Genomic DNA, 23,148 nt, shown 5'->3' with positions numbered 1-23,148 from the left:
TGATTAAAATCTTTACTGAAATAACTAGTCAATCTCTTCTGATAGTGTATAATATTGAACCATTTTTCAGGGAAATAAACATATTTTATGCTCATTTTGGTCATTTCAAGTGTTACAGGGTATTTGCTAATTCAAGAAAAATTCAGTGAAGACTTATGTTTATACATCACCTCACCTGGGCAAAAACTGGTTGGTCCTTGAAATCTGTTATTTGAATCCCATCTGTTCCCAGCAGCTCACAACCATTTGGAATCCAGGTTTCACTGAAAATTAAACTTTAAAATGCTTTAAATTCTTAGTAGATTTGGCAGAAACATTTTCAGATAGGGCTTGTGATCCAGCATGAATCATAGAAGTGAAAAGGTATGCTGCAGTTAATACCACTTATTCCAAACAGGAATGATGCCTGTGGGTGTACTGAATAGCTTACAAAAGTCTCTGAGATAGCTGTCCTAGGTTTGTTCTGGGGGGGTTTTGCCAGTGGTAAGCCTGTCATTGAAATGCTCATCCCAGTCCCCTACAGGTGCATCCTCAGTCAGGCACTCTGAATGTGATTCTGCTTTGCAAATCATATCTCCCAAACCATAGTGGGAGAGACTGTAGCTGAGCAGGATTCTAAAGAACCTAATCCCTGCTCTGCCCAGAAATAAAATATCACAGGCACACTTCACTGTTACTCAAAAAATGCTTTAAAATCTCATGCTATTTCAGCCTTGTCTGTCCCTTTACTGAGTATTTAGTTGGATGCATAGGACAGTTTAAGAGTATGATAACTTCTGTATTTGCATTTGGTATTTAAATATGTGAAGTATGCAGCAAAAGAGATGTCTGAGAACTCAGTGTTGTGCCAGTCTGAAACAGGCCTGAAGCACCTGAGGATAATGAATTGTTAAATGTATTTACACAGATGTGCACCCAGAAGTGCTTACAGAGCTTAGAGGTACCACAGAGAGGACATTCAGGATAATCTGAGTGAGCAAAGAGAGGGAGAGGTGCCCAAGGACTGGAGGAGAGCAGATGTGCTCCTGTGCTGGCCCTGGTGGGCACCAGGGTGAGCAGGAGCCAGCCATGAGCTTTACCCCTGTGCTAAAGAGGAGCCAGTGGTGTCCTGGGCTGCCTTGGGCAGAGTATTGGCAGCAGGAGGAGGGAGGGAGGTGTCCTGCCCCTCCTCAGCACTCCTGAGGCCACACTGCCCTGCTGGCTCCAGTTCAGAATCCCCAGAACAGAAACATGGAGGTACCAGAGAGAGCCCAGCAAAGGGCTGGCACTAAGGTGAAGGGACTAGAACATCTCTTCTGTGAGGAATAGCTGGGAGGGCTGTTTAAGCCTGGAGAAGGAAAGGTTCAGGAGGGATTTGCTGATGGGTACAAAGCCAGGCTCTTCTCAGGGGTGCCCAGGGACAGGACCTGGGGCAGTGGCACAAACAAGCACAGGAGCTTCAGCCTCAGCACCAGAAAATGCTTTTGAAACTGAGAGTGACCAAGCACTGGCACAGGTTGTCCAGGAGGGTTGTGGATTGTTGGAGATGGTCAGAAGCTGCCTGGACACAGTCCTGGGCCATGGGCTCTTGGTGGCCCTGCTTGAGCAGAGGGCTTGGACCACATCAGCTCCACAAGGTCCCTTCAGCCATTCTGGGATCCCACTGGATAACTTTGATGGGTTGGTGGCTCTCCTGTGGGCACCTGGCAGCAGCTGAGCAGGGCAGTATTTGGGCTCTTCCCTGGTGTGCAGATGAGGTTTTATCACACAGCCTAATGTTTTTCTTTTCAAAAACCCTGGTTTAATTACAGCATCCTTCAGTGTTTGAGACAGAATTTGAGTAAAGCAAATGTATTTGAAAAAGAAATTTAGGTTGGAGGGATAAGGAAGGATATTGCTGCTCCAGCTATCCTAGAACAGTAAACAATGCTTGGAGCTTTTACCAATACAATAAGCCAAATGACAAAGGTGTGTTTCTTCACCCTCTTTGCAAATCAAAGTCTTAATTAAATTTATTTTTAAAAATCTGTAAGTACACTTAAAAATATGTATTTTATAAACGTTTTCAAGACTTCATTCGTAAACATTGTTATTCTTAATTTCTGCAGAATTCATGAGGTATGTCCAACTCCTGTTCTGAAAAATTAAAATGCTTTTCAAAACACTTCTGTCTCTGTACACACTCTGTACTCATTTAACGAATCCTGATTCTTGCCAATAGTCCAGAAATAGGCTCTAGCTGTGCTTGCTGGAATTCAGGCTGGTTACAAACACAGGGGAGGAAGATAATAAGCATCAGCTGTATTTTCAAATATTTTCTGTTTGGATGTGCTAGCGTGTATTCTGTTCTGGTTTGTGCAATCAACAAAATTCAAAATTCATTGCAGCTGAGCTGCAGTTTCTGTTAATTCATTGATCCAGAGAGAACCTTTTTTGACTCTTAAATGCTGGGGTTTGTTGTTTTGTGAATCTAAAAATATATGTCACTGTGGTATGATAATGATCCTTGTGCAATAGCACTGTTAGAATGACAAACCTGTATGCTGCCATAGCAGTAGGACTTGGGTAAACCTCTATCTTTTGGTTGTGTTGGGTTTTGGTTGGGACAGTTTCAATCATTTGCAAATCTTGCCTAAAGTATTTTATTTATTTATTTTATAAAAGTAAAATTTATGGTTTCTGATGCACAGATTGTTATTCTTTTGTAGTGTCCAGAGTTTTCTACTAAGTTAGGTAGCTATGTCACAATCTTGGGCAATTTTCCCATCAGTCAGCTACAAACATTCCTCTTGGAGCTTTTCTGCACTTACTGGTGTTTTAAAGGGATTGGAGGTGAACATGGTTTTGAGCTATAGGCAATGGAAATTTGCAAAAGTAAAGATTTGTTATCAAATCTTAATGGACCCCCTAAATAATTGGTTGGGAGTGAGAATTACAGAGTTTAAAATGTGGAGCATATTTTTTTATCTGTAGTGTATATATGTCTGTATATTCAAAATAAAATGAACACATGTAGCATTATCCTCCCATGATCCAACTGCTCTTCCAGCTGAAAAATTAGGCATGGAAAAAATGGTGAAGCTGAAGACCAGTGACAGAGTGCCACAATTGTACTGCAGTTGTAGAAACTGCACACTGATCTCCATGGAAATTTTCATTCTAATATCTGCATCAGCAAATACTTATGAGTAATACATGAAATATGTAGAAGCTGAGAGATCTCCATAGTGTGTCATTATGTAGGAGGGTGTTTAGTCCAGTTGTACACAGTGCCAAGCAATGGCTGTTTCCCAGGGTAAGAGTTGCTTCAAAAAAAGAATAGATTTGTAATCTTTCTGAGTAAAGAAAATCTTTGAGCAAAGGCAGATGTTAAGAGAAACAATTAGGTCTACTTGAATGAAGGCAGATGGAAATACTTGTGTTTGAAAACTATCTTGTAAAAGTATATCTTGGCTAATATACACACTAGAATACTGAAGCTTTTTTGCTGCTCAGTTGAGAGATGCATGAAAATTGAAATAAGTCTAAGACCAGAAAATCCTGAGGAGATCTATGAACTTGTTTCTTCAAGACTTTCTGCATTTTATCTGATGTTTGAGTTCTACCATCCCTACCATCAGTGTTCTTCCAGTATATTACTTGGTTTTAATAGAGTGAAAGAAGTCAGGTACAATTAATAAATTATTGTCTGTACAGTTACGTTTTAGGTAAAAAAAATCACTTAATAAAACCTTGAATGAAAACGTTTTATATTCATTAAATTTTATCTGTAATACACTGCATTGAATTTTTTTCTGGTTCTGTGTTTTAAAACTACTCCATGTGTAAGCAGTAACTTTGGGAGGGAGACCTGTGTCAACCAGCTCTGTGTGTTACTGAGCATTTTCTGGCATGGCATTTTCCAGCTACAAGCCATTTGTTTTAATGATTTTTTTTAATGACATTTACCAGGGACAGGCTACTCACACTGAATATATTGTATGTATTTGATTCCCTAATATGAATCCAGCCAACAAATACACACAGTGACAGTGAGTAAATTGGCAATGTAAGTAAAATCACTGTGATCTATGGTTGGTTTACTTAAAATCTATCACACAGATTTTCATAGGATGTTGGGTTTTTTTAAGATCACTTTATATGAGTAAGATTTATGGTCTGTTTCTTTGCTGGGGGAGGGTGTTTGTTCTATGTATTTCTTTTGCCTACAGTATTCAGTGGTCAGGGTTTTTTTCTGTTTTTTGAAGTTGCTGTAGAAGGAAAAGCCCAATTGCAAAAGAGTCTGGTGCTAAAAATGTTTTGTTGGTTCAGTGTCTTAGCATTTTTTAAGGCAGTTAAATAAGAACTTAATTTTAATACTTTAAATAACTAAAAAATTGCTTTACAGATATATTCTAAGTTCCACTGAAAGCTCCTAGTACAGTCAGCAGTCTAAACCCCAAGCTTCTTGATGTCCTTTAGAAGACTAAATAAAATTAAATTTTTAAAATATAGTTTTATCTACTGTGACAGAACCAGTTACTGTAGATTTCTTAATCTCTCTCACTTTTAACATTGCCTGTGATGTAGTGACAATTTACAGTTGCAGGTCTTACTGAAAATACTGCCTTAGTTTATAGCTTTATGAGTAGTGAAAATGACTTAGAAAATACTACTTTGCCTGAGCAAAGTAGATTTTTTTTTTCCTTTGCCAAATCAAATTAGGATTTGAATCCAAGTTGCCACCACAAAAATGTTTGTTACAATATGTATATGTTACACATCTCTTTTCAGGTCTGTACAGGTTATCATTGCTGTATCCTCTTGTGTCCTCCATTCTCTTTGAAAAGCTGTTCCAAGCTGGAGCCTGTGTTTCCAGCAAGGGCTGGACAAGTGGGGCTGACAGGTTTGCAAAGAAGCTTTTCATCTCTGATGTTGCAGTCCTACAAGAGCCAGTCTTGTGCTGCAGGCTGATAGGGCACCCACCATCTCCACCTCTGAATAACTTATTTGATCAAGGGGCAAACCAGTAAAGGAGCTAGGCTTCCCTGGAAATGTAGGATGGTAACATCTAGGACTATTAGATGTCACTGTCTGTGCCGTGTGTGGGTGAGTATCAGTGCTTTGCATCTTCCCCCTCAGGAGGACTGAACAGCTCCTGGCTGCTGAAGGGAAAGGCAAAGCTCTATTTCTTCATTCCATCTTCCTTACTCTGCACTCCTGGGACTTCATTTGGGTTTGCTTTGGTACTTTTTTTACCTTTGGGCTGATTTATTTTAATTCAAATTAGAGGGAAAAGTGAAGAGAGGACTTGCACCCTGAGTCTCCTAGTCTTCACTGTCTTGTTGACTGGCTTGCTTCTTTTTTTAAATGCCCCTTATTTAGAAACCTGTTAGGGTTGAAGAGGAATTATCCTCTTAAGGGGGAAAGCACAAGCAAACATAGTTTGAGTTTGTTCAGTTGAGACTTTTGATAGTCCCTTTAGGGGAAGGTGATTCTGTGTGCTGTGTGTTATTCTGGAATCTGAGATAAACTGGTGAGAGATGGTCAGAAAACAGAAGAGATTTTCACTTCTTCTAAGGGCTACCAGTGACTTTAAGACAGGAATGTAGTCTGGGCTTTTGGAGTAGGAACTATAGGAGCATGTATTGTAAATAGCCATGGCTGATAGCTCAGTTCTTTCCTAAATAGCTCATAGCCATTGTTCTGGGTTTGGGTTGTTTTTTTTTTTTTTGTTTGTTTGTTTGGTTTTTTTTTTTTTTTTTTTTGTTTTTTTGTTTTTTTGTTTTTTTTTTTTTTTTTTTTTTTTTTTTTTTTTTTTTTGTTTGTTTGGTTTTTTTTGTTTTTTTTTTTTTTTTGCCTTACACTACAAGTACCCTAGCTGGAGCAAGTGCATGCTCAACAAAACACAGTGGAGGGAGAGGAGAAAGCCTCAAATCTGATCAGAACTGCAATAAATAGTAGCTTATCTGTGTTCCTGTCTCCTTGGTGGAACTGATCAGTAAATAAATACCAATTAAAGATTTGAAAATATGCACTTTATTCTAGAAATGGTCTGGGCTACCAGGCTTTTTGCCACCAATTTCCTTGTTTTGGTCATGTTCTCTTTAGTTGGTATGGTCTGTCTGTGTGCTTAACTCCTCTTATTCTGATTACTGAAGGTAATTCAGCTCTTCTTGTGTCATCATCCTCACTTCAACCCATCACATACCCAAATGAAGAGTTTACTAATTCGAAGGAAATTCCAATCAATTTAATTAATTGTCAGTTAACAAACTTTTAATTACTGATTCTGGTATTGAAACAAACACAAGCTTAGGCAAAACATCCCTCCCCCTCCCTGGTCTCCATCCCAGTGGCCACTCATTGGCTTTTTCACTCCAGTGTGAAGACTTGGTCATTTGCTGATGCAGGGCACTGCTTTGTTCATTGCTTATCCTTCTGTGTTTTATAACACAATCAAATCTTCTGCCTTGGTCCTGTTGTATTTAGTAACTACTGAGGAATTATGGGCTGTACAGTAGCAGTCAAAGCTATTCACAGCTTCAGGGCAGGTTAATCTGCGTTGCAAATGCTGGTCTGAGGACTGAGGGCATTTACATGTGCCAAGATCTTTGGAAGAAAATAATATTTTAATATCTATTCTGGAGGGGTTTTTTCTTTTTATAAAAATAATTTACATTTTGAAGTCGTCTTCTGTTTTACATGTAGTAATAACTGCTGCAAGAAAAATTGGTTTCTTCAGTGTTATAAACTCAGATGGGGAGAGAAGGTCTCTTTATAAAATTGTGTCTCTTCTGTGTCAGCATTTAGACATGTTATGTTGTAGAACAGAGCTTTAGAGCTGGTCATGCTGTGGTGACAGTTTGTTTGCTGACAGGAAGGCAGGTTCATATCCTGAATCAAATCTGTATCCTCGTGTGGCCCTGCAGTAACTTGATTCCCCCCTGCTCTCAGCGCTACACTTCACTATCATCTTTGCCTCTTGCAAACTGATGGCTGGATTTGCACAAGGGAAGTAGCTGCTCTGAAGAATGTGCCAGGTGAAGAGGACTCTGCAGGCCTTTGTTTTGCTGAATTTGCAGTTACTCTTCTGAATAACAAGCCTTGGATTTCCAGTACCTGTACATGCTTTGTTACCTCAGTTTGATTCCGTGTTTGTGATTGTCCTGGTTTGTCTGCTGGCCCAAAACAGTAATCAAGGACAATTGGTCTGGTTCTGAGGTTGCTTGTAATGAGTAGGAGCTGATAAATGTGGGAGCATTGGCTTTGCTGAGATAAGGCCAGTTTCAGGATTTGTTTCATATGTCTTCGAAGATTCTGCCCTCCTGGATCAGTTGGTACAAAGCTTCTAAGTTTTGCATCACCCCACTCTTGTTCCACTTATGTTTTGTAGGTACTGGGTGCATAGTTGTGCACTTGTGCATGGTTTTGTTTTGCCCTACTTGTAACTAATGAGGAGAAGGTAAGAGTTCCTTACATCTCTCAGTGAACCACATTCTGGCTTTGTACCCCTACAGATTGAACTTTCCATTGCAGCTGTCTGAGACTGTGAGGAGAGCTTAAGGACTCTTGTTCCTTTCATAGTTGGATGGAGCCTGTGTGGCAGCAGACAGCCTTGCTGTGTTAGTAGTAGGTTAATTGATGTCACTTTGACATTTGCATATAGGAAAAGCTGAACTGACTGAAGAAGGGCCCAGTTCCTGATGAGATTTAGAGACTTTAGGGACTACAGTGATGTAACACTAATTTACTTTGCAATGTGGCATGTGTTGTTACTTGTTTGTGTAAATGGAGATCCTGGTAGCTGTTGGTTCTCTGAAGCGCTCTGGGAGGGACAGAGGAGCAGTTTTGTTTGTGTTCCTAAATTACTGAGGTGTAAATTGTCATTTTCATCTGGTCTGGAGGCTTTTGCACAAAGGCTGACCAGGAAAGTGTTCTGAGATCTGCTGGCTGGCTTTGGTGGCGTCCTCTCCACCTGAGCTGTTTCCAAGGACTGTGTGTTTCAGGGATCAGGACTCAGGGGAGCTTGTTCAAACAAGCCAGCTCTGTTCTGGGCCTTGCCTGAGCCTCCTGTCTGGGCAGGGCTCTGGTGGATCCTCTTGCAACTCCATGGCTCCTTAGATCTTGATAGAAAGTCAGTGGTTTTTACCCTTTCATCTGATGCTATCCTGAGGAGTTATTTCAATGTCCAAGTCCATTCACCATCAGATTTTACCCATGCAAAGAGTGGTCAAACTTCAACTCAAAGATCAATTATTGCTGAATGTTTTCTAACTTGTAATATCAGGTGAGTACAGTGATCATGTGTTATAGTAGTGAGGACTATCTGTATACTAGAAAAAGAAGAAAATTATTTCACTTTTCAATTTAAAAAATTGAAGCCTTTGTAAATTTTCTTACAAGGCTGGGAGGTTTTTGTGCCTGTTAATTCTAGTGTGTGTAAATAATAGATTTGTATCTCAAAATCCTTTTCCAAACTGGAGATGATGAATCAGATTTCATGACTACTAGCAGGCTACTGGGTTTGTGTCATTTTTATCATGTGAATCTTAGCAGTATTTTAAAGTTAAATTTGCAGTTGTAAAACAACAAAGCCAAGAAAATAATCTATAGAAAAAATGGTTGCTTCATTTGTGCAATATTTACATTTTTACTTCAATTTTTACTTTCATTAACATCCATTGTAGCTGTCCTCAAAGTTTTATTTAGTACATGTGTTTTTGCAAAAACTCTTAAAACTGGATTATGATAGATGTGTTGTTTGCTTTGATTCCAATATTCATTGCTGACAGCACACAGCACTTTGGTGTCTATGATTGTTCTTACATTGGCACAAGTGTCACTTGAGTAATATTGCTTGTGGTAACAAAAGGCTTAAATGGATTCCAGTTTCATGATTTTCTGTGACATTTGGGAAACAAATGGAGAGGAAAACCAGTTTAATTTAATAAATTTTCAAGAATGCAGAAAAGTTCAAAGCTTTAGGCTCAGGTTCAATGCTGAAGGTTCAAAGCTGTAAAAAATGTGTTGAGCTTTAATTATTCTTTTTCAGCTTAAGAATGTTATGATGCAGTTAGTCTGTTTTTAAATCCTCCTTACCTAGGAATTAGGAATAGGCTAGCCAAACTGACTGTAATATGTAGTATTTAAATATATATATATATATGTACACACACACACATATATATATGTAGTATTAATTTCTCTGTGCTCTGAGGCCATTTTATTTCCTTAATTAGTTGTTCATGACTGAAGATTTATGGAGCAGGATGATTTAACTACTCAAGTCTTAATTCTCCATGTAAATGGAGACTGAGGTGTACTGTAGCTCATAAGAAAAAATAGGTACAATAATACAGCTATTGTTAGAAAGCATTTGTATGTACAAAACATGTACAGTGTGTTTTTATTACCAGTCAAGGTTTGTGAGCTCTACCATAGCACCAGTCCAGAACTGACCCTTTGGGGAGTGTCAGCCCCATTTTCCTGGCACTCCATTTCTGGGGTGTTCATTGGCATTTTCACAGCTTGTGTTTAGCTGGGCTAATAAATCCTCAAGAATCAGAGTTCCTGTGACTTTGAGGTGACCCTATGTGGTGCTAGCTCAAGTCCATCATGGTTTATTAATCCAGGTATTGACTGGCAGAGACTCTTCTGTATCATTGTGCCCTGAAGCAGCAGAACTGCTGTGCATATACTGCATCCAAGCTCATAAATTCTGCTAGGCCCTGAGCTGACTTTTAATTCTGTTGCAGATGCATATACAACCTGCATAAACAGCTCATGGGTTTGCAAATTTGAGTTTTTATGTCAGAGTGCAGGTGCATAATTCATCTCCCTTCTGAGTGGAGTGTTCTGCCCTTCCCTGCCTTGGTTTCTTGTTTTCCTGCTGCAGCGTTCTGGAGAATGGGAACTGGTTGTGCAGCCTGGGACACACTGGACAGGTTGCTTCACCAGAAGAGATTTGTGGGGGTAGGGAGGTTGGGCTCTGAAATAGTGTTTGCTTCTTCCTTCAAGAAAGGGTGGGGAGAACACCTTGTGCAATTCCCTGTGCTTCAGATTATTTTCAGAATCCGGACAAGGCTGCGTTCAGCCTGAGAGTCGTGCACTGTCATCTTAAGAGAGTTTTAATTTTTGTTGTGCAGACAGGGAAGATGCTCTGAAAAGCCTGTGGAATGGGTCAGGGCCCTCTTTAACTCAGATGACTGATGTGTCACGTTTTACATTTCCATGTACCCTGTCATGCCAGTGATATTCTTTATCCTTGACAGGCATTTAACTTGGGAGGAAAGGAAATGTGGGTTTATTTTAACAAAAGAACCCTGCTAACAGTTTCTTACAGTGCTCTGGTAAAGATATTTTGCAGCGAGGATACAGATTATTATCAGTTATTTTACTTCTGTGGACTTCTAAAGTATAGTTGTGGATATATGTTTTGATAATTTCATATATATGCAAGCTCATTGTTGCTCTTGCACTTTAGAGCAAGAAAAACAGGCAGAATTTATAAAGGTTTGTTCATAGTCTAATGGATCATCATTTCAAATTTGGACACTTGTGAAAGAAATATGAAAAAATTTGAGTCAAACATTTTAGCACCTGAGAAAGCTCATTCCATTTAGCTCATTCAATTTGAAATATACAAGTACCTAAACAATCTTTGCTCTGTCTAGCAGGAGGAGCAGTCTTCTATTCCCAGCTGGCTACTACAAAGCTTTATATATCCGTGTCAGTCCCTCAAAATACCCTGTGACAGTGAAGGAAATTGTGTATTACAATTTGATTTTTGCTGTTGGCATCACATAAAAGAAAGGTCAGAGGCAGTGGGAAGCTCTCTCAAAATTTAGGTAAAAAGCAATGCAGGTGTACTGTTTGCAAGTCCCATCTCCTACTTGATACAGTTCCCAAGTTCACAGATTTTTTAGCTGATCAAATAATTGTGTTCTAACTCAGCTTTTTTAAGTATGATTTTTGGTGATTTTTGCTTATCACCAGAAAATAAAGAAGGGAAATGAAATATTATTTGCTTAATGCTTGGCTGAGATTAAAGAAGAAAAACTCTTCCTGTCTGTATTGTTGAAGAGAAATTGTCCTTTAAATAACATGAGAAGTGTGTGAATGTTATGACAGAAAATACTTCTTTGATGACCTGTAATTGTGCTGGGACTCAGTTAATAGGGACAATTGTCACTGGATTGGTTCTTTATGGGGGTATGTTACCTCAGTCGGCTTAATCTGTTTTAGAAAGGAAAGCATAAGTGACAGTCTGTAAAGATTTGTGGTATTTTCAGCCTCTTGTAAAATCAGAGACAAGTCAGGCAAGTTAAAACCTTATTCCTTGAGCTGTGACCTCAGTGTTGCAAGAAACAGGCTTGAGCTCAGTTGCAGTGCCTTCATCATTAACATCTGATTTCTGTGGAATGAAAGGAGGAGAGTGTGCTTTAGGAGCATTGGTTTCAGAGGCTTGGAGGAGTATTGCAACTGCACAAGCAGAAAAGGGACAATGTGCTTTTTAAAAGCATTACAAACTTGGTATGCAGAAGTACTTTATGGATATTTGGTAAGTAGCAGCAAGTCTAGTTAAAACTTTGTTGGTTTGTTGGTATGGAATCCTGAAAGTGCTGCTAAAAATGTCATTCTCTAGGGAATTTTTTTAATGACTGAACTAAGACATGCACACAAGTTTTACAAAACTTGCTTTATAGCGTGTCAGTTAACAAAACAAAAATTATTTTGGCTTTTGGTAATAATTGCGAAGAGAGGAGTGTGCAGAAGTGGAACAAACCAAAATTAAATTTTCTTATATCCTGGATTATTACTCCCTGAGAAGAATTTTCTGGTTCCTGACGTTGTTCTGTCACTGAACCAGAAAACAAGTTTGGCTAAGGTAGTTGTTCTCCAGTATTCAGACATCATTCCACTACACAATTTCCAAGTAGAACAGAATTGGCATCATTCTTACATCAGCTAGGTAGGTGTCTATTACTCAGGGTGCACTGTAGGTGCTGTTTGTGCTGAGTTCCATGTGCTGTGCAGGGACTCTGAGAATTCAGCTGTCCCTCACAGCAGCATTTACTGCAACTTGTACTATTTTACCTGAGAAAAACTAAATTAACCTAAGCTGTTTGCCAGCTAAAGCACTGTCAGTCACTGAGCTCTGTGGCACTGTGGAGCTGGAGTAAATTTTAGATGCTGGTGCTGCTTGGTTTGTCTAGACTTGGGCAAAGTAGATGATTTCCTTTCTAGCATTAGTGTGAAGATGGCTATGTTTTGTATTGGCTGTACAGAGCCCAGCAGTTCAAGACCAAAGCAACTTTGATCAAAGCAAACAAGTACATTTTGTCTGCACGAGAAGCATCTTAGGCAGTCAGTTCCCTTTGTGGCTGCCTTTGGGCTGTTCCTGACTGTTAGTGTTCAGCAGCAGTATAATGGATTATTTAACCCTTCCTTGAGTACGAGTTACAGACAGTTTGTCTAGACTAGCTGAATGTGTTATGAAGAGATTTCCTTTTGTATCTTTAAAATACCAGAGTTTTTCCTGTAAAACTGAGATTCTCTCTTAATATCAAAAAGTAAATTTGCCTGTCATTACATTTAGGTAAAGGCTAAGTCACAGAAGAAAAGACATTTCAAACAAAGAAAAGCCAAAAACCTTCAAATGTTAGAATGATCAGCAAGAGAAATCACTTAATTTTTCAGGATCAGCTAACATCCTCTTCTTGATAATGTTCCATTGCCTCCGAGGGCACTTACTTGATTTAATGTCATTACATTTTAGTACATGAGTACTAAAAACTCACTTAAAGGATTGCAATGTCTATAACCTTTAGTTAACCTGATCAGCCTAAGTGAATTCTGGCCAGAAGATATCAACGTTTGGCACAAAAACGTTGTGCCAATCTAAGCATAACATTGGTAATAATGCTTTTAGCACGTTCTGAGATAATACATTGCCTGTGCTGCCATGGCCTAAGGCTGGAGAGAAATCCTGAACATACACACACCTGCAGCAAAAAGAACCCTCTGGAAACAAACAAATGTACAAAAAATGAAACTAAGAACTCCACTCTGGATGGAATTCTTTAAAAAAGAGAGAAATACACCTTTAAAAAAGGACAAATTCCGGTGATTTAAAATGAACTACTTGCAGGATTTAGCTTTCTAAAGCTTTGTGCTATGCTTTATAGCAATAAACACACACTATGTTGTAGTTTGTGGATTAAATGAAGAATTTCTGGTTTATGAGAGCAAACTAAATGCATTCTAGTTGTGTCAGACACCTCTCAATGTGTGCAGTGCAGTGAGATGCTGGTGTGTGGCCCTCAGCTCCAAAGGGATCTGGTTGGAAGCAGAGCAGAGACTGGTCTTGCCCAGAATGTGGATAAAAAGGCACTTAGCACTGGATGTACCTTCAATATTCTTGAGTGGCATCTTTTCTCTGCTCTTAGGCCTGAGCTGTACTTGTCATTCCATCAAGGGGTGCAGAGCTGGCCAAACACAAAGCTCTTGGCAGCTGAATCCTTGCAGGCTCTGTCTGTGTTCAGCTGCTGACTCCACGCGGATCAAAGCCGGAGCTGCGTTGCCACCTAGTGAGAAATCTGCAGGGACTCGTGTCCACGTGGAGCTGCACAACCTGGACATTCCAGAGGGGGAAAAGAAATATCACCTGACTTAGAGTTCATGTTATTTCAGGTGTAGTTAAACATATGACAACATAAAACTAAGGCAAGTTAGCAATTCCTGATAATATTGTGGAATCTGGTTTTGTGGCTTCTTTACTCCTTAGGAGGAGAGCAGTGTACAAACTGTTGAGATTTGACATATTGTCAAATGTGTTTTGCTGCTGTAATCTGGCCGTTGGTTTCTGTTGCCAGGCTATCAACGCTGTTGGGCTCAGAGGTGTTGGTGCAGGTTCCCAGGACTAGGCAGAACCAGTCTGGTGGAAAAACAGCTCAAGCAGGGAGCTCCACCAAGGGCAGAGGGAAAAGGATTGTTTGCAGTTGAGGTGGATCATTCCTTGATTGTCTTAATAGTGCAGTTGCACAAACATTGCACCAGCATGAAGGGAAAGATGTTGTAGGAGGGGAGAAGGAGGTGACAAAAGAGGGAACAATTGCTGCATTTAATGGGGCTGCTGCTTTAAAGTGTTAGTTTTCAGTACAAGAAAGCACAATCAGTGTAACTTTTTGAAATTACAGCCTTGCAATTATTTCAGTAAACTCCACTGTGACCATAGAGGTGAGAATTTTGCTAGTTCAGTGCTCCAGCTAGCACGTAGAATTATTTTATCAAATACACACCTCATGGCCAATTGTTTCTCTGTTTTATTTTTGTTTGGTTTTAAAAGAAATTTCACAGTATACTCTTGACAGATCTGCTGCTGCACTTCATACTTTTAAGGAACCCATTGTATCACAAAGCATTTAAAATTGTGGTTTGCAGTGTAAAAACCTGTGGTCTATGGTACTTGGGAAGGTGTTGGGTTTCAGGCTGTTACATAGTGCTGGGAAACGTGGGAACGTGGGATTTAATAAATGTGGATATCAGTAGTGAACCCACTTTCATAACTTGATTGATCACAACTTGAGAGTCAATGGCTATTTTCAATTTCCTTTCATTAATTATTGAAAACAGTGCAACATTAGAAGTGTTTCAGATTTTACAGCACAGGTTGAAAAATGTCTTCAGCAACAATTCCATTTCTATTTGGAGGGCCAACCTCACAACAGAGAGAACCCTCCTTACTCCTTTTTAAATTAATTCATGATGGAGTTTATGAGCCTGCTTCTGATTATTATATTCTTTCTTGAGTTTGTGAAGCACTTCAGAAACTGCTGGTTTGCTGTAGAGAAAAAACTGACTGTGTATATAATTAATTAAAAACCAATAATAATCCAGAAAGTATTACTTACACATTCTTATGCTTCCTCTTTCCCTTTTCCCTCTACCTCTGAACCTGCTGTTCATTATTAACCAAGAGGACACATAATGTGGAAAGTCTTAGATGAGAGATATCTAATCTTTATTCTTTCTTGAAAAATGTTATTTTTTTTTCAATATGGTGGGTGCTTTGCAAAAAGTTGCTAAGAATCGCCATTTAATTAAATGAAATGGGTTTAGATTATCTGCAGTAGGCAGCTGTTAAATACTCTTTTGGGCATTCTTAAACATTTTTATTAGTTCAAGTGGATTCGTTTCCTAAAATACACCATATTATTTATGAAGCATTGCTTATTTGCATGTCAGTAAAAAATGAGGAAGTGAATAACAGGAAAGAGTTGTTTTCACAGACACAATCATGCAAACCAATTTACACCGTCTGTCAGATACTTGATTCTGGACAAGTCTGGTGGATGTATCAGAAGTTGAGAGAAAAGTGGGATTTTTTCACACCCAGTTTCGTGTTCATCATAGCTGACAGAGTATAAATTGAGGAAGGAAAATTGCCCTTAAGTCTCCCAAGACTCCCAGCTCCAGCTAAAAAGCCATTAACATGTTATATTTGTGTCCAAACACTGAGAAAGAATAGAGTAGCAAGTGAAAGTTACTTTAAAGTGTTAGTTTAGCAAACATCTACCAATCTAATTCCAGAAAATGAAGATTTCCATAGGTTTCTTCAGGGAGGTCACAGAAGGGGAAATATTGGCTGTAACTGCATTTTGTTATTCTTAAAGATACTGATGGGAGATGGATTCTCTCACATTGCCGTTGGACATGTTGACTCCCATGGTGTTTTTATCAAGGGCCACTCCAGCCACATGCATATGTTTCTTTTTGGTGCATGTTTTGAGCATGTTTGCTAAGGTACAGATGGATTATGCAATAAGGATTTGGTGACAGTGGACACACTTTCAGGGAGAGGTGTTACTTGTTCCATATTCTTTCTCTTTCTTTCAAGTCAAGCTCCATAATTGAGGTTGCTCATGAGCCATTTCCTGTGCTAAAACTGCAAAACAGCGAGCCAGTGGAGACAAAAATAAATTTAAATTTTTCTAAACTGTGTTTACACTGCAATGGTTTTGTTGTGTGGTGTGACAAGCTTCAGGCTGCTGGAACAGAGGGCAGGAATGTGTGTGGGATGAAGGGGGAAACAGCCAGCAGTGAAATCAGCTTGGCTACCCCAGAGCCTCAGCCACCCCAGGGTGTGTGGGAGGAGAGGCTGGAAAAGCTTTCAGTGCTTGTTGAGGCAGCGAGTCATTAACTGGTCAGATGTGTCTGTGTGGTGAGGAATCGCTCACATATCCCAGGAAGGCAGGAAGCACTGTTTGAATTAAGGGAAAGGGGAATACTCTCTCGTGGAAGAAAAAAGAAATACTTAAAAAGAACAAATTTTTGGGGCTGAAACGTTGCAGTGGTTCTGCAGCACAGGAGTTCACTGCCAGTGGCAATACAGGATGTTCCCACCTCAGCTGCTCGTTCCTGTTGCGGTGTGTTGGCTGCACTGACAGCTTTTATGACTTCCCTGATGTATTATTAGAATAACAGAGCCTAGAAGTAATTTTCACAGAGCAGCAAGAATGGGCAAAGAGAGGAGATGGGGAAATTTTTTGAGGCACTATTTCCCTGGAAGTTCACCTGGCTTTGGAAGTGTGACCTCAGGCAGGGTGTGATCAGTTAAACTGGAATTTGGTGTGGTGCAGGATGTTCCATGGGGCTGGTACAGGATGATCTGAGGCAGAGGTGTGTGGTGCCTACAGCAGAAAGGGAATTAGGTCTGGATTAAATGTAAGTGGCAAGTTTTTGATGACATGAGGGTGCAGGGAGAGCCTTTGTGGGAAGAGGCTCAGGGCTGTGGGTTCCCAGACAGCCCCAGTGGGCCAAAGCTGAACCCATCAGCCTGGTGTGTGGTGCTTGTGTGCAGATACAGTTCAGGAGGGGTGGGAAACGCTGGAACAAAGTGTAGGAAGTGTGGAACAAAGAGGGCACAGCAAGGTCAGGGAAGGAGGAGATTGACCATGGCAGAGCAGATGGAGGACCCTTGCTGGGGTAGCAGAGAGGAGCCTGCAGTGTGCTGAGCATGGCACTCACCCCTGCCCCCCTCACAGCTGGGGCTGGAGGGGCTGAAGAGAAGGAGTGAAGGTAAGCCCATGAAAGGGGGGAGGAGATTTCTTGGTTTCATGTTTATTGTCTTTTAATTTGCAAAAAATAAGTTAATTATATCAAGGCTGTTTGGCTGAAAATCGCTGATAAACAATCTCTCTGTCTTTATCTCAACCCATGAGGTTTTTTTGTTCTTGTTACTTGTGTTTTCTACCTCTGCCCAGCTGAGTGGGAGTTTAACATCTAGCAAAGACTAATAATCCACAGGACAGTTGTGTGTGGGGTGAAACAGCTAGGGCTGAGATCTCAGTGTCTCCCTTGGCCAGGCTTCAGGTGGTGCATCAGGCACGTTTCAAGACACACAGCTCAGTTTAGCTGTTCCTGGAAGAATTCCATTTGGGTGGTCAGGAGCTTTTCTGTGATGCCCACCAAAGGATGGTTGGTGAGAATGGCATAACCAAGTGAACAAAGCATATTGATTTCCCTTTAAAACTTAGTACTACCAAATCTATTTAAGTTATAAAAAATCATATATTGCTGTACAAAACATATAGAAGAATTTTAAGCAAAAAGCTTACTGTTGAAGATACTTCTTTCAATTTACTGTCATACCCTAGCTGTGGCTGGAAAATTAATCCTTTAAGGACTGAAACTGGAAAATCAGAATGGTGTATGTATAAAAATGAATTGTGTATACATAAAAATGACATGTGTCTTCCATCTTGCTAAGAAACTTGGAGCTGTCTGTCCCAAAAAAAGATGGGGCTGCTACAGTCTGTGCGTGTTGCTTTTAAAATAATGAAATGGTGCTATTATGTAGGCTGCTAATTCTTCCATTAGCATACTTTGAAAGTGTGTTCAGTATATTTGAGATGTTTTAATACCTTGGGTATCAGATTTTGAAAGGAAATTAGGTGTTTTCCAGAATTGTCAGAGATGTATAGGATATTAGGTTGTTAATTCCCATGGGAATTTTAAGTGATACTCATGTTTTATGTTTTTTATCAAAGACTGATAGATCTTTCTGTGCAATTAAATGGAGCAGTTATCTTTTTTAGTGCTTCCAGCAATTCACTTCCAGTGTCACTATCCACACATGAGGCTGCATTTTCTCTGTGTGCTGATTATGGCTGGGAATTCCCTTTTCCATCTTAGAACTTTTCTTCTTTGCTACTGAAGTCTGAACTTTCCTGCCCTTTAAACAACTTGAGTGCCTCTCTAAATAAGTAGCTAGGTCTAAAATGGAAACTTTAACATGTCTCCCTCCAGTTGCTAAAAAAACCCTCAAAGTTTTGTAAACAGACTGAAATTCTGGAATATTTATTGGTAACAGTTGTGTAAAAGGATAGCTTGTAAATGCTCTTTAAACTATGATGTAAAGTATGAGCCTGTGTGTTAAACAAGTTGAATGGAACACCAGGTCTTTTTCCCTGTACCTGGTTGTGTGACAATACCTTTCATGCAGCTAGCAGAGAAACTTCTAAAACTTGTGCTTTTAAAACTTACAGTTCTATTTATTATCTTTGTTGTCAATTATGTTTGATTTTGAAAGAAGTCCTGACAGGGAAGGCTTAAAGAATGAACCAGAAAGTAATTTCTTCAGCCATATCAAGAACAAGATAAAAATGAATAGATGAAGGGCTCAGAAAGGATTCAAATGAAGTTAAATAGTCCAGCCAGTAAAAGATGACAGTTTGGTTTAGATTCCAAGGCATGCAGGGTGTGTTATTTCAGCTAAATTTTGTTTTCTAGTGGAGGAGACTGCTGTAAATATGGGACACATGACCATTACTAAATGACACATCACCTTTTGCTGCTTAAAGCCATCTTGCTCCATTGGCAAGATTCTAGAGTTGTTTTGAATCTTTTGTAGGTGTCTGGAACATGAAAGGCTAATTTGAATATGGGATGTGTGTCTGGGACCTTTATTACTGCACAACGTGGCTCAAATACTCAGCAGAAGTATAGAACACTTAACAGGAGGTAGCAAATAGTTCATACAATGTGGTGTTCAGAATGATGCCTCAGATAATATCGTGTCTCACAAGATAATAATGGGATTTTTCTTGGGATATCCTCAGTCACCTGGAAGGGAGCATCTGCTTGGGTTTGTGTTGCATTCAGAATGTGTCTGTGGGTACTTGGGACTTTATTTACCTCTTTGACCTGAGGAGGTAAAATTTAATTAAGTCTAGAAAAAGCATTTGCTAAAGGATTGAGTAGATGCTGATGTCATTTTTTTAAGTGCAAACAATGACACAAATGTGTCATCTCTGCCTTTTCTTCTCCTCCCTTTTCCTTTTTACTGGTCTTTACCATGACTTATTTTGACCTTTGGGTCACGGTCCAAATGTACTTCAGAATCCATCATCTCTTTCCTGCCCTGTGGCTTTGTTGAATCAGTGTGGTATGTGCTTGTCTGTCTCCTTATACCTCGTTTTCCCTTTCTTAATAGGCATACTGTTGAACAAGTCCCTGCTGTGTTTGAAATAGGACTTTGTTCTGCTCTTAGCCCCAAGACCCCTTAGTCATAAAAAGCCTTGTTCTGTAACTTCTATTCATTTGTTTTCCTGTTTGGAGATTTTATTTTCCACTTTGTTTCTCCTTCCTCATGTGCTGGTGCTCAGTCTGAGCAATTGCTGCACTCATCCAATATTACACAGAGGAATGAGGGAAATGGCAGCATACACTTTCTTCCTTTCAGTTCTAATTCCTTTCAAATAAAGCCCACAAAATATTAATAAAGGGAGCAGCCAAAATAAACTATTTTGAACACAATTTTTGCCTGTAAATAAAGGAGTACTTTCCTGCAATTTCATGTTGGGTTTTTCACTTGATTTCCATCTGAAATAGGTATTGGATCCACGGCAAAGTGTGGTGGCTTTAAAGTTGTTACAAAGCGAGAGACAAAACACAAGCAGCCTACTTTCTGCAGATCATACACAGAATCACAGATTTTCATTCTCTCACACTGCTCCTCAGTGTGTTCATCTCTGATCCTGTTTGGAAATTACAGGTTGTGTACTTGAGTGAACCTCTGCCTAAGAAAGAGGGGGGAACCATTTAATGTCAAATCATTGCCTGATGTGATGGAAGGGAAGGGTACAGTGTGGCTTTAGTAGTTATTCTCCATTAAGGTGGTGTAAGAACTGATAATGTGAGTATTTTCCATAGTGAAAGACACCCTGCTGTTTCCTTAGGTTGTAGAATTTCATCTAAATAAATAGATGGACAAATAAAGGCCAAATTTTAGATTAATTTCTTTATCAAAGTTTCTTCTGTATCACAGAATTATACTTCTGTTTGCTCTTCAGCTTGCACCTCCTAAGGTGCCATGGTGGTTTCTAAAGGATTGCTCTGTCTTTTGGCTTTTAGATTGTATTTGCAAGGTTGTGAGGGAGGGGACACATAATGCAGGCGTAATATAAAAGTTTAGGTAACAAAATTTGCACTTTGTGGATCTGAACATTTTTCTTGGATTGAAATTTAGTCATTTCCAAACTCTCAGCTTTTCATTTGAATTTACATATGGCTGAAAGATCAAGAGTCTAGCATAAATCTGAATTACTTGTTAAATGTTTCACATTCACAAAGGAGTCTTCATCTTGCTGCTTGCATTTTTCAATATAATTGATTCATATTAAGAATGTAAGAGGGCACATGTGAAAATAGTGCACTGTAAATTTCTTTCTAGTGTAGCCCAATTATCTGGTGAATATTCTTAAACCAAGAAATGATATTTTTATTTCTCCATAAATGCACGTGTAGGTCATTCTTGAACAATGACCAATTGTATGGAAAGAGAATAGAAAAGTAAAATGTCTGCTTCAGAATTCAGACTGATATTTTCCTCACTTATCAAATTATCATCAAAGCTATTCATTCAAGATTTTGCTATTCTTTCTAGAATACAAGTAGATAAGCTAAAGAAAAAAAGTGTAAGGACGATTAAATAACAAAAATACCAAATTGTTTTAACAAAGAAGAAAGAAAAATAATTCAGTGTGGTTTGGTTTTTTGCATTTCTTTTTTGTGCAGAATGATTGATTTGTGATCAGAAAAAGCAGAAGTGTTGTTTAAAACAAAAGCTTTTAAACTTCGAGAGATTTCAGAGTGGTTTCTGCTCTTCTTTTAGCTGCAACTTTTCCTTCTCTATTCACTCTTCTATAGAGCAGAGATACAAACTAATGTATGCTAATTAAAATTTATGCCAGTGTCATTTCATATAATGTGATTTTAAAATAAATACTACTGAAGAAGTAAACTGTAAGAAATTTCACCATAGGAAAAGCACTTCTTTACTTCTGAGGATGATCAGGTATTGGTGTAGGTTTTCTGGGCAGGTTGTAGAGTTTCCACACCTGGACATGTTCAGAGCTCAGCTGGGTGTGACCCTGCACAATCTGCTCCAGTTCACCTTGCTTTGAGCAGAGACTTTAGAGACCTCCACTTATTAATAATTCTGTAGCGTGGTGAAAGTCTGTCTTCTGCATTTGGAGGTAATTCTGCAGTGTTGTTAAATATTTAGGATGGAAATCTCAATGTAGTCTGCAACTGTACTTTCGAGGAATTTCTGTAGAGTTCTTCAGTCTATGACCAAGGAGATCTTCTATAAATATGTGAATTCAAGAATCTGTTAAATTTTGAGAGATATGTATTTGAATTAAGCATAATTAAAAATCATCTTGTCAGAGTTCTTTATAAAGATCATTGAATTTTTTCAAAATTTCAAATGTGTACATATTTCCAAACATTGTGTTCTAAATAGCTTAAATATATAGCTAATCTGCAACTACCTTCTTACCTTCCACAGATCTGAAGAGAGAAGCCAGTATTTGTCACATGCTGAAGCATCCTCACATTGTTGAACTGTTGGAGACATACAGCTCAGATGGAATGCTTTATATGGTCTTTGAGTTGTAAGTTTCTCTCCTTGATTCCACCTTTCCATGTTGTCATTTGCTAAAAGTATGTCTGCTCCTACCTGTGGGTTTTGTAGCTCAGAGGGCTGGACTACTTTGAAAATATGAATTTCTGTCAAGTTCAGGTTGTCCCAAATAAAAAAAAAGTTCTCCCACTGTCTAAGTGGTGAATACCAGGGCTTTGTAAAGACAGGCATGATCTTTTTTTGATGGCTGCAGGGTAAGAGAACAAGTTGAAAATCTGCTATTTGACATCCCCTTTGGCTAACTGAGGGTATTTTGTTCCAGTTGTGAAATTTTGTTTAGCTTTTTCCACACAGTTGCTTCTTTAGCACTGCTTTCCTATTATTAGATAAAAAAGTAAAGTTATTGGTGTTTTCAAGTGTTCTTGTAAATCAATATACCTGTTCACAATATACAAAAAGAGGCTTTTGTCTATAAGATTTGTTTTGAAAGCTTAATGTAAAAGTTTAGTTGTGAGAAGGAACAAAACATGACTTTTCAGCAATGGACGGGTATTTTTATTCTACATCAAGAAACAAAGAAGAGCAGCAGCCCTGAAATTACCACATTCTTTCTTTGAGAGAAAATTATTAGTTCTTCCTGAGTTAGGTTTTGTCTAAATGGGAAGAATGCAACCAGATATGTGAAATGGTGAAATGGTTTTTTGTGCATGTTCTGTATTTGATCTTCTTTCTCTCTGCCTACCAGCTCTTCCTTTTATGCTCCCTATATATTCATTCCTAGTCAGTCTGGGCATATGTATTTGTACCTCTTAAATGTCTCTGATCTTCCTCCATTGTGTTTTCTGATGGATTTGAGCTGCTGATGATGGAGTAACCACATCACACAGGTTTGTTAGGTAAAACTGGCTTACCCACTAGGGCCAAGAATTTGATTTGAGATGTCCACATAAAAAATAATTCTCAGATGTTTTACCACTGAGGTAGTAGAAAATCCACAATAAAAACATTAGGTAAAGCAGAAAATTGTTGTTGGCAAGTCTTCTGCATTTTTTAAATGAGTTTATAAACTTAGAGTTTGTGAAATAATTCTTCTATGCATTCCTCTCTGTACATTTTGATTCAGTACTGACTTGCATTTTATTTTGAAAATCCCAAAGCATTGACCGAGGCATTTTAATTACCCTATTATGAAATAATTATGTACACCTTGGGTAGTCATACTCAGATAATTAACAAGATTCTGAAATGGAAGAAAAAAG

General features: G+C 38.9%; 1 protein-coding gene across 4 annotated transcripts in view; it reads left to right on the top strand.

Annotated features, from left to right (window-relative positions):
- CASK (calcium/calmodulin dependent serine protein kinase) overlaps nucleotides 1-23,148 on the top strand; it is a 186,653-nt gene that overhangs the window by 57,054 nt on the left and 106,451 nt on the right. For all 4 annotated transcript variants that reach the window (XM_050979225.1, XM_030234796.2, XM_050979217.1 and 1 more), the window contains exon 3: nucleotides 21,815-21,920. In XM_050979225.1, coding sequence (XP_050835182.1) covers nucleotides 21,815-21,920 — 106 coding nt within the window. The remainder of the gene's footprint in view (nucleotides 1-21,814; nucleotides 21,921-23,148) is intronic.

Source organism: Serinus canaria, chromosome 1 (genome assembly GCF_022539315.1).
Source record: "Serinus canaria isolate serCan28SL12 chromosome 1, serCan2020, whole genome shotgun sequence".
NCBI lineage: Eukaryota > Metazoa > Chordata > Aves > Passeriformes > Fringillidae > Serinus > Serinus canaria.
The sequence above is the reverse complement of the archived record's forward strand: the minus strand, read 5'-3'. Positions and strand labels throughout refer to the sequence as shown.